Source organism: Benincasa hispida, chromosome 9, assembly GCF_009727055.1.
Source record: "Benincasa hispida cultivar B227 chromosome 9, ASM972705v1, whole genome shotgun sequence".
Taxonomy (NCBI): Eukaryota; Viridiplantae; Streptophyta; class Magnoliopsida; order Cucurbitales; family Cucurbitaceae; genus Benincasa; species Benincasa hispida.
Window position 1 is genome coordinate 22906695 of NC_052357.1, and position 16610 is coordinate 22923304.

General features: G+C 39.4%; 1 protein-coding gene across 1 annotated transcript; it reads right to left on the bottom strand.

Moving 5' to 3' along the window:
- Window positions 1-2726: 2726 nt before the first annotated feature.
- LOC120084623 lies at window positions 2727-3715 on the bottom strand. Its single transcript, XM_039040432.1, has 2 exons — window positions 3175-3715; window positions 2727-3061 (listed from the first exon to the last, which is right to left on the bottom strand). Exons 1-2 carry the CDS (start codon window positions 3713-3715, stop codon window positions 2727-2729), a joined length of 876 nt encoding a protein of 291 aa, XP_038896360.1.
- Window positions 3716-16610: the final 12895 nt, after the last annotated feature.

Genomic DNA, 16610 nt, shown 5'->3' on the forward strand with positions numbered 1-16610 from the left:
CTCTACTCGTCTAGCTCTAGTAGTTGAAGTTTTCTCTCTTCTCCTGTAGCCTTAAGGTCAAAGTTAAGTTTCTTAACTATCCACATCGCCTTATATTCTAGTTCCAACGGAAGATGGCAGACCTTTCCAAACACCAACGCATATGGAGACATGCCTATGGGTGTCTTATAAGCAGTTCCTTATGCCCATAAGGAATCATCCAGTTTCATGGCCCAATCCTTCCGCGATGGGTTCACCACCTTCTCTAAGATTGACTTGATTTCTTTGTTAAAAACCTTTGATTGTCCGTTTGTTTGGGGGTGATATGCGGTGGCGATCTTATGGTGGACATTATATTTGATCAACAGTTTACTAACAATGTGATTCACAAAGTGGGTCCTTTGTCACTTATTATGGCACGTGGGGTATCAAAACGAGTGAAGATGTTTTTTTAGCAAGAACTTAGAGACTGTTGCCGCATCGTTTGCAACACATGAAATAGCTTCAATCCATTTGGAAACATAGTCGACAGCCAATAGAATGTATTTATGACCATTTGACGATGAAAATGGTCCCATGAAATCTATTCCTCAGAAATTGAATAGCTCCACCTCCAAAATGATGCTCATTGGCATCACATTTTTCTCTGAAATGCTTCCAGTGCATTGGCACTTATCGCATTTCATGGAGTATTCTCGTGCATCCTTAAATAAAGTGGGCCAGTAATACCCACATTGCAAGACTTTTTCTGCTGTGCGTTGTCCATTGAAATGCCCTCCAAAGGGTGATTCATGACATTGAAATAATATGCGATAGAAAGAAGTTTCTGGAACATAGAGTCTCAATATTTGGTCTGGTCCCCTCTTGTAGAGATTTGGATCGTCCCAGTAGTAAAATTTGCATTCATGAATGATCCTTTTCTTTTAATGGGATGTGTAGTTTTCAGGGAATTGTTTGCAGACCAAGAAGTTGACAATATCTACATACCAGAGTAGTTCTTCAATCTTAAGCAGCTGCTTATCAGGAAATGAGGCGTTCACCTCTGACTGGATGCGATCCACTTCAGGATTCCCTAACCGCGATAAATGGTCAGCGACCTGGTTCTCTATTCCCTTTCAGTTGATTATTTCCATATTAAATTCTTGGAGTAAGAGAACTCATCAGATTAGTCTAGGCTTCACATCTTTTTTTATCACAAATATCTTATTGCCGAGTGGTGTGTGTGGACTATCACTTTTGATCCCAACAAGTCAGGTCTGAATTTTTCAATCGCAAAAATTACCGCAAAAAGTTCCTTCTCGGTGGTGGTGTAATTCGCCTGCATGTTGTTTAATGTTCTACTAGCATATGCGATGGGGTGTAACATTGTTTTTACTTTTTGTGCCAAGACTGCCCCCATCGCATATCCACTGACATTGCACATTAGCTCGAATGGATTTGCCCAATCGAGTGCGATCAAAATTGGCGCTATAGTCAAAGCGTCATTTAGTGTTTTGAATGCAGTGAGGCAGTGTGAATCAAAATCAAAATGTCTATCAGCTTCCAACAATGCATTCAAAGGTCGAGCGATTTTGGAAAAGTCCTTCACAAACCTTCTATAAAACCCCACGTCCCAACAACCTCCTCAAAGCTATCACATTTGCTGGAGGTGGAAGTTTTTCTATAGCTTCAATTTTTGCTTTATCCACCTATAGCCCATTCTTTGAAACCTTGTGCCCGAGCACAATTCCTTCTTTGACCATAAAATGGCACTTTTCCCAGTTCAGCACCAGATTAGTTTCTTCACATCTTTTCAGTATTTTCTTTAGGTTTTGCAGATAGATTTCATATGTTTGCCCATAGACTGAGAAATCATCCATAAAGATTTCAACTGAGTCTTCAAGGTACTCGGAGAAGATTGCCATCATACACCTTTGAAACGTACTGGAAGCATTGCATAGTCCAAAAAGGCATGCAACAAAAGGTGAACATTCCATATGGACATGTGAATATGGTCTTTTCTTGATCCTCTAGTGCGATCATAATTTGGTTATAGCCTGCATACCCATCAAGGAAGCAGAAATAGTCATTCCCCACTAATCGGTCGAGCATTTGATCAATGAAAGGTAAGGGGAAATGATATTTCTTTGTTACCGTGTTGAGTTTCCTGTAGTCCATACAAATTCGTCAACCCGTGGCGGTCCTCATGGGGATCAACTCGTTGTTTGTGTTAGGAACTACTGTCATCCCACCCTTTTTGGGAACACACTGTACGGGGCTGACCTACGTGCTACCTGCGATAGGTAAATAATGCCGACATCTAACCATTCGATGATTTCTTTTTTAACAACCTCTTTCATTGCATGGTTTAGTCTGCATTGGGGTTCTATCGATCCTTTCTGGTTTTCTTCAAGCCAATTTCGATGCATGCAATACATGGGGCTAATACCTCTGATGTTTGCGAGCGTCCATCTGATTGCTCTAATATATTTCTTTAGAACATGAAGTAACATGGTTTCTTTTTCTTCAAGTAACGCAGAGGATATGATGACTGGTAAAGTCTCATTCTGGTCGAGAAATACATACTTCAAGTGGGTTGGTAGAGTTTTTAGTTCCAATGTAGGTGGTTGCTCTAAAGAAGGTTTCTATGCTTTTCTTTCTTCATCCAAATTCAACATTTCTTCATTCTTCAATATCTCTGTTATTGCATGGCAAGTCTCTATGGATGCTGTCGCATCCTCTCTTTCTTCATTTTCTTCCTCGGACTCCTAATCTTCAACGTAAGTGTGTTCATCATTGAAATCTGATAAGCCTTCCTCATCTGGGAACTTCATTGCCTTAATAATATTGAACCTGAGCTTCTTTCCGTTGATGCTCATTGTGATTTCTCCCTTGTGCATATCTATTTGAGCATGACCAGTAGACAAGAATGGTCGTCCTAATATAATTGGAACATCTTTATCCGCCTTATAATCTAAGATAATGAAGTCTGTCAGTAGAATGAATCTATCTATTGTTACCAAGACATCCTTTAATTTCCCTTTAGGGTGCACCAAGGACCTATCTGCAAGTTGAAGAGTCACCGTTGTGAGTGTTAGCTGTCCTACATTCAATCTTTTGAAGATTGAAAGGGGCATTAAGTTTATGCTTGCCCAAGATCGCATAAAGCTTAACCAATATAGATTCCTCCTATTGAGCAGGGTATTGTGAAACTGCCTGGGTCGCGCATCTTTGGTGGGATTATAGTATTGGATTCTTGTGTCAATGCCACCATGGCGAATCTTCTCATGCTTCTCTTCTTCAAGACAATGTCCTCCAAAAATTTCACATACACCGGCATCTGCTCTATCGCTTCTATGAATGAAATATTGATGTGCAATTGTTTCAATATTTCCAAGAAACGATGATACTGCCTTTCATCGTTATGTTTCTTTTTCAGTCTTTGAGGAAATGGAGGTAGCTGTACTTTCAATGTTTCATGGTCTGGAGGCTTAGAGGTGATCGCATCTTTTGTTTCCCTAGTTTTAGACTCCTTTGATTCAATCTGCGATAGAGCCTTCTTTGATTCAATCACAGGTTGCTCCTTTGACTCGGTCTTGTGAGGCTCTTTTCTAACTTTTGTCGTCGCCTTTCCACTCCTTAGGGTGACTGCTTGGCAGTGTTCTTTCCCTGTATTCCCTGGATTGCGTGGAAGCTCGGTTGAGCTAGGCAATGTCCCTTGGGGTCTGTTCTTTAGCTCTCTTGCAATTTGTCCCATTTGAATTTCCAAATTGCGGATGGATGTAGCTTGATTTTGAATAACTGTTTCATTCTTTTTGATGTATTGCTTCAACAAGTTTTCAAGGGATGATGGGGATGGAGTTTGAGAGCTGCTAGCTTGCTATTGTTGTTGTCCATTAGTTCTATAGAAAAACCCTAGTGGTCCCTCCCTCTGAGCCACAGGCTGACTGCCTTGCTGTTGGTTGTTCTTCCAAGAAAAATTAGGGTGATTTCGCCACCCCGGGTTGTAAGTGTTTGAAAAGGATTGTTTTTGACAAAGTAGATTGATTGAGTATTTCGTGGACATTCCTCAAAAGAATGTGATTCTTCACATACAACACAGCTGGTGCTTGTTTGCTCTATCGCATTGACTTTCCCATTTCGAGTTCTTGAATTGTTTATTGCGATGCCTTGCGATAAGTTTATCATCACATTCATCTGATTTTGTAATGATGCAATGTCACCATTACTCGCATTACCTTCTCTGGGCTTTGTTCTTTGATCGCTTTCTTGTCAATCTTCGTGATTTTTCGAGATACGATCAAGAATATTCTTTGCTTCATCATATGTTTTGTCCAGCAGACCTCCCACTGCTGCCGTATTGGTAGCTGTGTGTGATGCAGAATTGAGTCCATGATAGAAAATCTCCATTTGAAGGCAATCCGAAAATCCATTGTGTGGGCAGCTGCGTACTTGTCTCTTAAATCTCGCTGTTGCGTCACTGGGCGATTCATCTTCTTCTTTTTCAAAATTGGTGATCAATTTCCTCATTCTGGCATTCTCTGTGGGAGGGAAATACTTCTTCATAAACTTCTCCACAACTTTCTCCTATGACGTTATCTCTCCTGTTTCGAGAGAGTACGCCCATTTTCTTGCTTTATCACATAGTGAAAATAGAAATAACGTGAGTCGAACCTCTTCTGGGGAAATATTAGGGAACACAAAGGTGTTGCAAATTTCAATGAAGCTTGTAGATGGGCGTGCGGATCTTTACCACTCCGTCCTCCGAACTATCCTACTATTTGTATCATTTACAACATTACTGGCTTCATCTTGAAACTTGATCCATCCAATGCTGGTTTCATGATTCTTGGGGAGAAATTGTACAAGTTTGGTGACGTATACTCCCGGATGGATCTATTGCGATCATTTTCTAGTAGGATGGGATTTGCAATCACGTGGTTTTCATTCACTACTCGTTCTTCAGGTTGTTCAGCAATTCTACGAACTCTTCCTTGTTGATTACGTCTATTTTTTTGCTTTTTGTGAAAAGTTCTTTCGATCTCTGGGTCATACTTGAGCTCAAGAGTATGTCCTTCACTCATATGACGCTTGCTTCTTCCTTCACAGGTGGAATGACAATACTCCAAAGGTCGAAAGTTGCAAAGTTCAAAGAGGTTTGATGTTAGCGCAATCTATACCATAATCCTCGACAACGGTGCCAAAAACTCGATGTGTTGATTTATCATGCGATGAAAGGATGTGTGGATGCGATGATCATGCAAGTTTTCCTAACAAAGTCCAAGTATAAGCCTTCTTAGAGTCCTAGTAAGTCTAGGGTCGAACGAACTCAACGATCTCCAAGATCACGAACAAACGACAACCACCACACGAACACCGTAAACTCAACGAATGGCCTCTAAAACCTCGACTGTGTCAAGTTGAGTACGACACCACCACAATGACTACCTTTGTATTCTCAGTGTGAGAGTCCAGAAGTGTGGGCTCTGTGTGGACTTGGTTAGAGGAAGAGACTGGACGAGAACAATTGTGTAAACGAAGAGCAAGTGGGAGATGACAAGGTCTATCGTATAGACGATGCCCAATCGTTTGACAAAAGCTATGCGATCGTTTACCAGATGCCGCACAATCGTTTAACTAATCGGCTAGCTGAGTGACTATCGTATAGACACACTCCATGATCGTCTAGTCTCCCTTCAGTTGTCATTTAGCAAATCTAATTTACTTGACAGCCATCGTGAGAAAATTTTAAAGAATAGAAATCTCAATCAACAACTTTTGCAAATTTTCCTAAATTTAGGAAAATATTTTTCTTTTATCTCACGGTTACCATGAAACCGCCAATAACCTCCCACTCAATTAGTTATTAGAGAAAAAGAGATAATTATCCAATAATTAATATTATTATAAATATATATGATAACCAACTTACCATCTACATTTATAACCTATAGTTTAATATTTCATCTCATGAAACATATAAACCATAGCTCTTTTTCTATTCCATGATACTTAATGTAAATCTCATTTACATTATCCTCCACTAGATGTATCTCATACATCACATCGATCATATTATATATAATCGAATGATCTCTTTTCATTTTGAACATTTCAAATCAACACCAAGAACTGATTCTTAGCTTGAATCCATTGAGCTACTAAGAGAACCTTATGGACCTATAGCTCGAAGCTCCAACGGTAGGTGAATAACAGACTAAACTCTTTAGTCACGGGATTCACCATCCCTTAACTGCCTGACAGTTCACTAAAGACCGACAAATGAACTTTCCTTACTATAGACATATTATGTGTCCATATAACCCAATCAACAGTGTGATAACCCTTCACAGATCGCTCATAAGTACAACTCGGCCAATAACAGTTATGCCTCTATAGTTACATCTAACTTCTTAAGTACCACTGATCCCTCTAATGTACATAAGTCATAGTCCTACTATGGCTGAGTCATCTCTTCTAAAGAGAAGCTGTGGCCACTATGTTCAAGCCTCGAAATCAGCCTTTAAGGGAGAAATCTATCTACTTACCTCTACTTTGGGGAAGGAGTGAATTTCATCTTGTGTAACTGAGTTCCCAGCTCCCAAATCAGACAAGTCTCCAAAAAGGTAGGCATGTTGAGTTGGTAATCTGGCCACTCTCACCCATACTAATCAAAGGACCACTCTCAAAGGTAGGAGTTCCCAAAAAACTTAGGATCGAGGTCTTGTTACCTATGGTCGTTTAGGTGAGATGTAAGTCTTCAGTATCAACGACATTATATACAGAGACGAATCATCTCGTGGTCCGGTCTTATGAAAACTCTTTGTATAGGACACCTCCGCTCGGATATCTCCACATGAATGGCCAGGATCTACCATCTGTAGTAGTTCATAACACTTGCAAACCTCTACAAATTGGGTCGTATCCGTAGTGTCACCAGGATCAAGAATCCCTCCTTAATCCTTATATTATAGACCTATTTTGGTTATCACTTAAGGCATGATCGACTTGTATATCTCATATACATGCTTAAGTTTATATACAATAACCATAGAGCTTTGTTGATTGGATATGAGTAAATGCCAGATAAAATAACTCTTATTTTATTCATAACAATGTGTATATATTACAAACAACGAAACTCCAGGAGAATTAGGACACCAATCCCAATAATCTCCCACTTGTCTTAATGCCTTGGGAGACTAATGTACAATACAAGATAAATACATGTACAATTTACAATAAACTAAGGCATACCCTAGTATCATCCCTCACTTGCCTTAGACAAGATGCCACATGTCCTGTAGACCAGACTCTCCAGGTGACCCTCGAACACTTTAACCGTGAGAGCCTTTGTAAAGGATCAGCAACGTTGTGCTCCAACGCGATCTTCGTGACTATCACATCACTGCGATGCACAATCTCCCTAATCAAGTGGTATTTCCGTTCTATATACTTGCCCTGACGATGACTCCGAGGTTCCTTCGAATTTGCTACAGCCTCGTTGTTATCATAATATAGAGTGATTGGCAAATCTATATTTGGAACAACTTCCAAATCTATAAGGAATTTCCTCATCCAAACAGCCTTCTTACCTGCTTCACAAGCGGCTACATATTCGGCTTCCATAGTGGAGTTCGCGATGTATCATTGCTTGATGCTTCGCCACACTACAACCCTTCCATTTAGCGTGAACACTGACCCCAATGTTGATTTACGAGAATCTTTATCAGTCTAAAAATCAAAGTCGATGTATCCTGTAAGGATCAAATCCTTATCTCCATACACGAGCATGTAGTCCCTCGTTCTCTAAAGATACTTGAGGATTGTCTTGACCACCATCCAATGATCAAATCCTGGATTGGACTGATACCGACTGACAATCCCTACTGCATAGCAAATGTCGGGTCTGGTACACAACATTGCATACATTAAGCTTCCAACAACTGAAGCATAAGGAATCCGTCTCATCTTCTTAGGACATTGATCCTTAGACAAAACGATTCCATGCCTGAAGGGTAACAACCCCTCTTGGAATCCTGCATCCTGTACCTGATCAACATTTGATTGATGTACGATGCCTGAGACAGAGCTAACCTCTTGTTTTTACGATCCCAAATGATCTGGATCCCTAGAACATACTGTGCCTCACCCAAATATTTTATTTAGAACTGAGCAGCTAGCCACTTTTTAATGTCAATCAGAAACCCTACATCATTCCCAATGAGTAGGATATCATCTACATACGGTACCAAGAAAGCTACTGAGTTGTTAATGATCTTCTTGTAAACACAAGGCTCATCAATGTTCTGATTAAAGCCAAACGACTTGACCGCACTATCAAATCTAATGTTCCATGATCGAGATGCTTGTTTCAGCCCATAAATGGACCTATGAAGCTTGCAAACTTTTTGCTCTTGATTAGGAACTACGAACCCCTCTGGTTTAGTCATGTAGATGGTCTTCTCAAGATTACCATTAAGATAGGCAGTCTTGACGTCGATTTGCCATATCTCATAATCATAAAATGTAGCTATAGAACGGAGTATCCTGATAGACTTGAGCATGACAACAGGTGAAAAAGTTTCTTCATAGTCAACTCCCTCGACCTGGGTATAATTCTTTGCCACGAGTCTAGCCCTAAAGGTTTGCACCTTTCCATTTACACCTCTCTTTCGCTTATAGATCCACTTACACTCAATAGGTCTTAGCCCATCAGGCAGATCCAAAAGATCTCAGACGTTATTGAAGTACATAGACTCCATCTCTTGGTTCATGGCTTTAATCCATTCATCCTTGTCAACATCCTCCATTGCTTTCTTAAAAGACAACGGATCCTTGACCCCATCATTAGAAATGACATTTAGGACTTCAGTCAAACCCATGTAGCGATCCGATGGGATCATAACCCTCCCATTATGTCAAGGCAGTCTCAACTCTTGAGTTGGTTGACTAGATGCACCGACTTCAACAACTCTTCTGTCGGCCTGCTCAACAACTCTTGTTAAACCCTTGGTAGTCTCAATCTCACTAGAAATCTTATGTAAAACAAGCTTATTCCGTGGCTAATGATCTCGGATGTGGTCTTCTTTCAAGAAGATAACATTTGTAGAAACAAACACTTTGTTCTCACTCGAATCATAGAAGTATCCACCCCTCGTTTCCCTGGGGTAGCCTACAAAGAGGTAAACTTTCGAATGCGGTTCCAATTTCTTCGGGTTAGCCACAAGCATATGTGCCGGACACCCCCAAATTCGAAAGTGGAATAAACTACCTTTACGGCCTCTCCACAACTCAAAAGGTGTTTCAGAAATACTTTTCGAGGGAATGTTGTTCAGAATGTAGCAAGCACTCTCCACTACAATACCCCAAAACAGGTATGGAAGATGAGCATAACTCATCATTGACTGAACCATGTCCAACAAGGTTTTGTTTCTCCTTTCTGATACACCATTCTGCTGAGGACCTGAGGTGTACCTGGGGTTGAGATTTGGGACCCAATCCTATGTTTTATCATATAGTTTTGGAATCGGAGGTCCATATACTCTCCACCACCATCAGATCGTAGTGTTTTTATCTTCTTACCTAACAAGTTTTCAACTTCAGCCCTATACTCCTTGAACTTGTCAAGGGCTTCAGACTTACGTTGCATTAGGTAGAGATACCCATACCTTGAATAATCATCTATGAAAGAGATGAAATATTCATGCTCACCTCGAGCTCTAACACTCATTGGGCCACAAAGGTCTGAATGTACAAGCTCCAAGGTTTCTTTGGCTCTGTAACCCTTTCTAGTAAAAGGTCATTTGGTTCTCTTGCCTTCGAGGCATGATTCACACACCGGCAAGGAGTTTTCTTTTAAACTCTTTAGAAGTCCACTTTTCACCAACTACTCAATCCTATTGAGGTTGATGTGACCTAACCTTAGATGCCATAGATGGACGTTTTTCCTTAGGAGAGAACGCTTTGGTCTTTTTAGCTGTTGTTGCCGTATTGAACATTTTCAGTGTTAAACAAGGCTTTTATGACTAATGACCTTAGTACATACAAAGTTATTTTCCATTTGAACCAACACCAATCTCCATTCCATTCTTGAAAAAATAAACATTTTATTCTCAGAAAAAGAGATGATTATACCCTTGTTCAATTGAGACAAGAAACCGAGATTAAGTTTTTTCTTGATATGAGGAACTACAAAACATTATCTAGTAACAAATAACGTTTCTCGTCCAAAAATAACTTCAGCCTGCCTACAGCAACAGCTAAAACAACCTCACCTGTACCGACTCGAAGAGTCATCTCTCCTAGTGGCAACGATTGCCAGGAACTAAATCCTTGGTAAGAGGAACTGACATGGTTATTAGCACCTGAATCTAGGATCTAGGCAGAATCATCATTCTCTACCAAACATGTCTCCCAGACCAATAAATCAGATTTACTGTCTTTAGACAACCTCCTCTTTTGAAGTGTAGTGGGATCAGTATCATAACCCAAATAAGCTTCAAGTTCCATGTTAGAGAACATTTCTCTTCTATGAACCTCAATAGAGTCAGCAACAATTGCTTCATCTTCTTGGAGTTTAACTTGGGAACTGACACTACTATCCATCCCTCTGTGCTCGAAAAGTAAGAACTGACGTTCAAACAAATCTTGCAATGAGTCCATGATCTCGTGTGCAATGACCATGTTCTCAACCCTTTTGGCCAAAACATCAAGTATGCTAGCAAAAATGTGAAGTCGGGCCAATGAATTAGCCTTCATTCACACCTCATATGTATTGCGAACACTTCGTGGTGCATCAAGGGTCGAGACTTGAGGGCATTCCTCAATAATAACAAAATCGAGGTCGTTTACCACGAAATACGTTTTACAAGACTCTTTCCACTGTATGTAATTGGTCAAATTAGAGGCATTAAATGGAAATACTAACACATTACTGAAAACAAAAACACATTGACCTACGTTAGGTTTTAAGCAAATACCCATTGAAAAAGCATACAACATCCAATAAGATTTTGCAAAACTTACATAAACCCCGTGTAACATCTAGTTTCGCAATGATGCTTCAAAGGTTTAGGACAAAAGCCACCGAAGGGAGGTCAATTATCCCTCCTCTGAATTGTGAAAGTCTCCACCAGTCATTAATACCAGAACAACTCTTGCTCCTATAACGACTAGCCATCATTGATTTGGTCAAGAGATTGTTAACTTACTTTACAATCTTCCTTAAGTGTGACCCGCCATTTTAGGCCCTAGAGATCTGCCCCAAGCAGCCAATCCGAAGGAAAAAAATCTGATTGGGGCAAAACCAAGCGACCCTATCCATTTCTAGAGTTCACCTTGATCTTGACCAATTTCACAAAACCCATCCGAAGGGGGACACTCCCAGGGCACCCGAGGGAGTACAGAATTATCTCATGATGTGAACCAATGACAGAGACCGTAGGATGTGTTGACACACACCCTTCACCCACTTACTATAGCACTCTCTCTGTCCACCTTTATATTGACTCATGAAAACACCATCCGAAGAGGGATGCTCCTAGGGTACCACGAGGCCAGGCATAAATTTCACAGTGTGAACATTCAGAGAGAAATACTAGTGGAATAATTGATATATCAAATACATCTCTTCCTCCCACTGAGTATTTTATAACCTTGGGTTTAGTTTACTTAGGAAAAACACGACTAAGAAATTTAAGTAAGTCACTTTTTAGGTTTTCCTAAGAATAACTTTTCCCTTGGATAGTTGAAATAACTTTTGATCATCATCCATTAAACTATTTAACGGAGTCTTTGACCAATTGTCCCCATGCTTGCAGAAAATCTATCTAATTAACCTTTCCAGGTAGGCTCCCAGGTAGAGGTGTTCCGTTTTCGTCAGCTTAAGTACCCCAACTTAGACAGAACCCGTCTTAGATAAAAAGTCCCTTAAAGATAGATTTAATACAATTTTAATCTTTTATGCCAATAAATTTAATCCTATTAAACCGATTTAAAAAGATTAAACTAGGTTACTAATCTCATTAAAACCTTTAAACTTAGGTCTATCTCAATCCAATTTTAAAACCCTTTTAAAACATGAGTTCACCCTAAGTCTGCATGCAACTCTTTCTTATCGATTTTAGTTCTAATTTCTATTATAACACTTACAACAGAAACAACTAAAACCAACCACATCGCAAAGCTAACACATACCAGGCATTCATAACTTTTACAAACAACCTAAGTGTCATGCTCAATGCATTGTTCATTCATTGTTACATTTTTATATAACACTTATACAAACAAGCAATGAATCAAGCAAGACAAGCTTCCATTCACCCTTATACTATAATGTTTATAATATAAAGATGATGCATGAATATGCTAACTGCATGCACAAATATAACTTTTATATTTTCATGATGTATGTGCATGCTTTCATGTCATTTCATCATGCTATATTAAACTTTTATAATACATGATGCATGAATAATTGCACAACCTAAGGTGGGTTTTAAACCTATATGTCAAACACTTGTCCATATAAACCACATACATCTCATGTATAAAAAACAAAATGTCGATGAACCGGGAGAAATTGCCTCCTGAAAAACAAAAGCTAACTATTATAAAACAAGGAGTTTTCGGTTCAAACAAGCGAACTAGGTCTTGAATCATCCGGTCGAAGTTCATTTCTCCACTGATCGTGTACCATATACCCCGCGATCATCTATATGAAAGAGTAAACGCTTTACTCAATCGTTTACCTATGCTTCCAGAGCTAAATGATCATTTAGCAACGATCGTGTACCTTTTACCATGCGATGAAGCATGAGGTACGCGATGGTGTAGCGCGCTCTGCAACGCAAGCCTTAAACGATCATCTAAACAACAACGATGCGGTGAAGTACGATCGTCTAAATGATCGCTGACCGAGTGCCTTTGTATCATATACCGGATGATCGTGTAGTCAGTAATTATACGATGAGGCATGCTAACTACACGATCGTTTAGCGCGTGCCTTTTTCTAAACGATAAGCACCAAATGCTCCCACTACGATCGTCTACCTCCAGCATCTACGTGATCAGGAAACCAATGCTACGTGATAGAGTAAACGATTTACCCCATCGTTTAGCATGCTAAACGATGGTTTAGTAAATACTACATGATTGTATAGAAAAATCTACACGATCGTTTACCTGAGGCTACACGACCGACCAACTCTTTTCTTTTTCTTCGCTGAGAATCACATCTTCATGCTTTGAAACTTCATCACGAACGACTCGACTAACTCAAACACTTTGAATTACAGACTCGGTATCATGTAAATTATGCCCAAAAACATAGGGGCCCTTACAAATTAACATTGTGTAATTTAAAGAAAGATTTTAAAAAGAGGCGATTAAACCCATAAAAATTCATCAAAACCATCCACAAACGCATTTAACAATTAAACGCAATGCAGAAAACCCACCACGGCTGTAAAAGAAGTTCAAAACAGAAGTGAAATTTGGAATATCAGAACAACCTAACTCTAATATCAATTGAAGGAAATCGGACATGAGGATTTCCATGAGCAGTGGAAGGATCATTCCAAATTTCATTCGTACATGAACATTCACAATTACAATCAAGAAATAGAAACAACAGGCTACACATACAACGAAATTACAACATGCTTCTCTATAGATCAAGGGATAGAATTAACATACCTTTGAAGACTCATCTTCAAGATCCCTCGATCACGAACGCTTGATCAAACAGCAACACAGCAGTCACGAATGCTCGAACACTTCGACCGCTATACTACACGATCAAAGAGACCACGAACTCAGCGATCTCCAAGATCACGAACAAACAACAACCACCACACAAAACAACAAACTCAACGAATGTCCTCCAAAAGCTCGACTGTGTCGAATTGAGTACGACAACACCACAATGGCTACCTTGGTATTCTGGTGTGAGAATCCATAAGCGTGAGCTCTGTGTGGACTTGGTTAGTGGGAGATGACAAGGTTTATTGTATAGACGATGCCCAATCGTTTAACAAAAGCTATGCAATCATTTAGCAGAAGCTGCACAATCGTTTAGCTAATCGGCTAACTGAGTGACTATCGTATAGACACACTCCATGTTCAGTCTCTCTTCAGCTGTCGTTTAGTAAATCTAATTTACTTGACAGCCACCGTGAGAAAATTTCTGAGAACAGAAATCTCAATTAACAACTTTTGCAAATTTTCCTAAATTTAGGAAAACATTTTTCCTTTTATCTCACGATTACCATGAAACCACCAATAACCTCCCACTCAATTAGTTATTAGAGAAAAAGAGATAATTATCCAATAATTAATATTATTATAAATATATATGATAACCAACTTACCATACTATATTTATAACCTATAGTTTAATATTTCATCTCATGAAACATATAAACTATAGCTCTTTTTCTATTCCATGATATTTAATGTAAATCCCTTTTACATTAATCCTCCACTAGATGTATCTCATACATCACACCATTCATATCATATGTAATTGAATTACCTCTTGTCAATTTGAACATTTCAAATCAACACCAAGAACAGATCCTCAGCTTGAATCCATTGAGCTACCAAGGAGACCTTATGGACCTGTAGCTTGAAACTCCAACCGTACGTGAATAACTGACTAAATTCTTTAGTCATGGGATCCACCATCCATTAACTACCTGGCACTTCACTAAAGACCAACAGCTGAACTCTCCTTACTATAGATATATTATGTGTCCATATCAACCAATCAACAGTGTGATAACCCTTCACAGATCGCTTGTAAGTACAACTCGGCTAATAGCTGTTATGCCCCTGTAGTTACATCTAACTTCTTAAGTACCATTGATCCCTCTAATGAACATAAGTCATAATCCTACTATGACTGAGTCATCTCTTCCAAAGAGAAGCTGTGGCCACTATGTTCAAGCCCCAGAATCAGCCTTTAAGGGAGCAATCTATCTACTTATCTTTGCTTTGGGGAAGGAATGAATTCCATCTTGTGTAACTGAGTTCCCAACTCCCAAATCAGATAAGTCCCCCAAAAAGGTAGGCATGTTGAGTTGGCAATCTGGCCACTCTCACCCATACTAATCAAAGGATAGCCTCAAAGATAGGAGTTCCCAAAACACTCAGGATTGAGGTCCTGCCACCTATGGTCGTTTAGGTGAGATGTAAGTCTTCAGTACCAACGGCGTTATATACAGAGACGAATCATCTCGTGGTCCGGTCATATACAAACTCTTTGTATAGGACACCCTCGCTTGCATGTCTCCACATGAATGGTCACAGGATCTACCATCTGTAGTAGTTCACAACACTTGCAAACCTCTACAAAGCGAGCCGTATCCGTAGTGTTACCAGGATCAGGAATCCCTCCTTAATCTTTATACTACAGACCTATTTAGGTTATCACTTAAGGCATGATCCACTTGTATATCTCATATACATGCTTAAGCTTACATACAATAACCATGGAGCTTTATTTATTGGATATGAGTAAATGTCAGATAAAATAACTCTTATTTTATTCATAACAATGTGTATGTATTACAAACAACGAGACTCCGAGAGAATTAGGACACCAATCCCAACAATACCCACTTCTTAATGACTTCATATGTGTAGGATTTAACGTATTTGAACACTTTTCAACAAGGTTTTGCGTCATTTTGGGTAAGACATTGATGTTCATCAATATGATATTCATACTGATTGTATGTTAACTGGTTTGTTCAACTCCTGTTACCATGTTTTTTAAATTTATTTTCATCATCCCCCTTTATTGGGATGATTCCAGGTTTTTTAATACGAATAATAAGGAAAAGAAATTGGTTAGATCCCTAAGAAAATGTAAATGACGTTTGTGGAACACTCTTTTGAAGGAACTTTTATTCAAGAGTACCTACGAGCCGAAGCGAATCTTTCCAATTCATTGTGACAGAATTACCGCATATACATTCAAAACATACTAATATGCATTCATAATGCTAAAGAGATCAAGAGATCATACCAAATGAAGATTTCTTCTTCACGGCGAGTCTAAAACCCAACCATCTACCTCGAACAATCACCACTCGGACAGAAGGAAACAGAGAAGACAATACCACTCAGAGCCCTTAGTATTCTTGGAGTGAGAATCCAAAGTGTGGGCTTTGTTCGGATTTGGTAGAGGGAAGGAGGAAGAGAGACCGTACACAACGATCAAGCAAGTGGGAGATGAGGTCGTCTATCGCATAGACAAGAGGCTTGACTGTTTAGGTGAAGTATACGATAGTATAGGAAAAAGTAAGCGGTCATCTAAACGATCTTGTAGGAAAAGGGTGAGTGATCGTCCAAACGATCGCGTAGGAAAAACTAAGTGATCGTCTATACGATCGTTTAGTGAATATCGGGAGCTAAACGATTGCTTAAGAAAAGGTAAACGATCGTTTAGTTAATAGCGCACAACAGTGTAATTGGTAAGCGATTGCTTAATAATATCGTAAATGTAAGCGATCGTGCAGTCACTATCGTATAGGCACTGATTTTCTAAACGATGACTCTATCTTTTGCACAATGTCCACGCCTATGACTCCTGCACACCGTCAGCTATTTATAATGCACTCATCCGTTATTTAGAATAGAAGAGA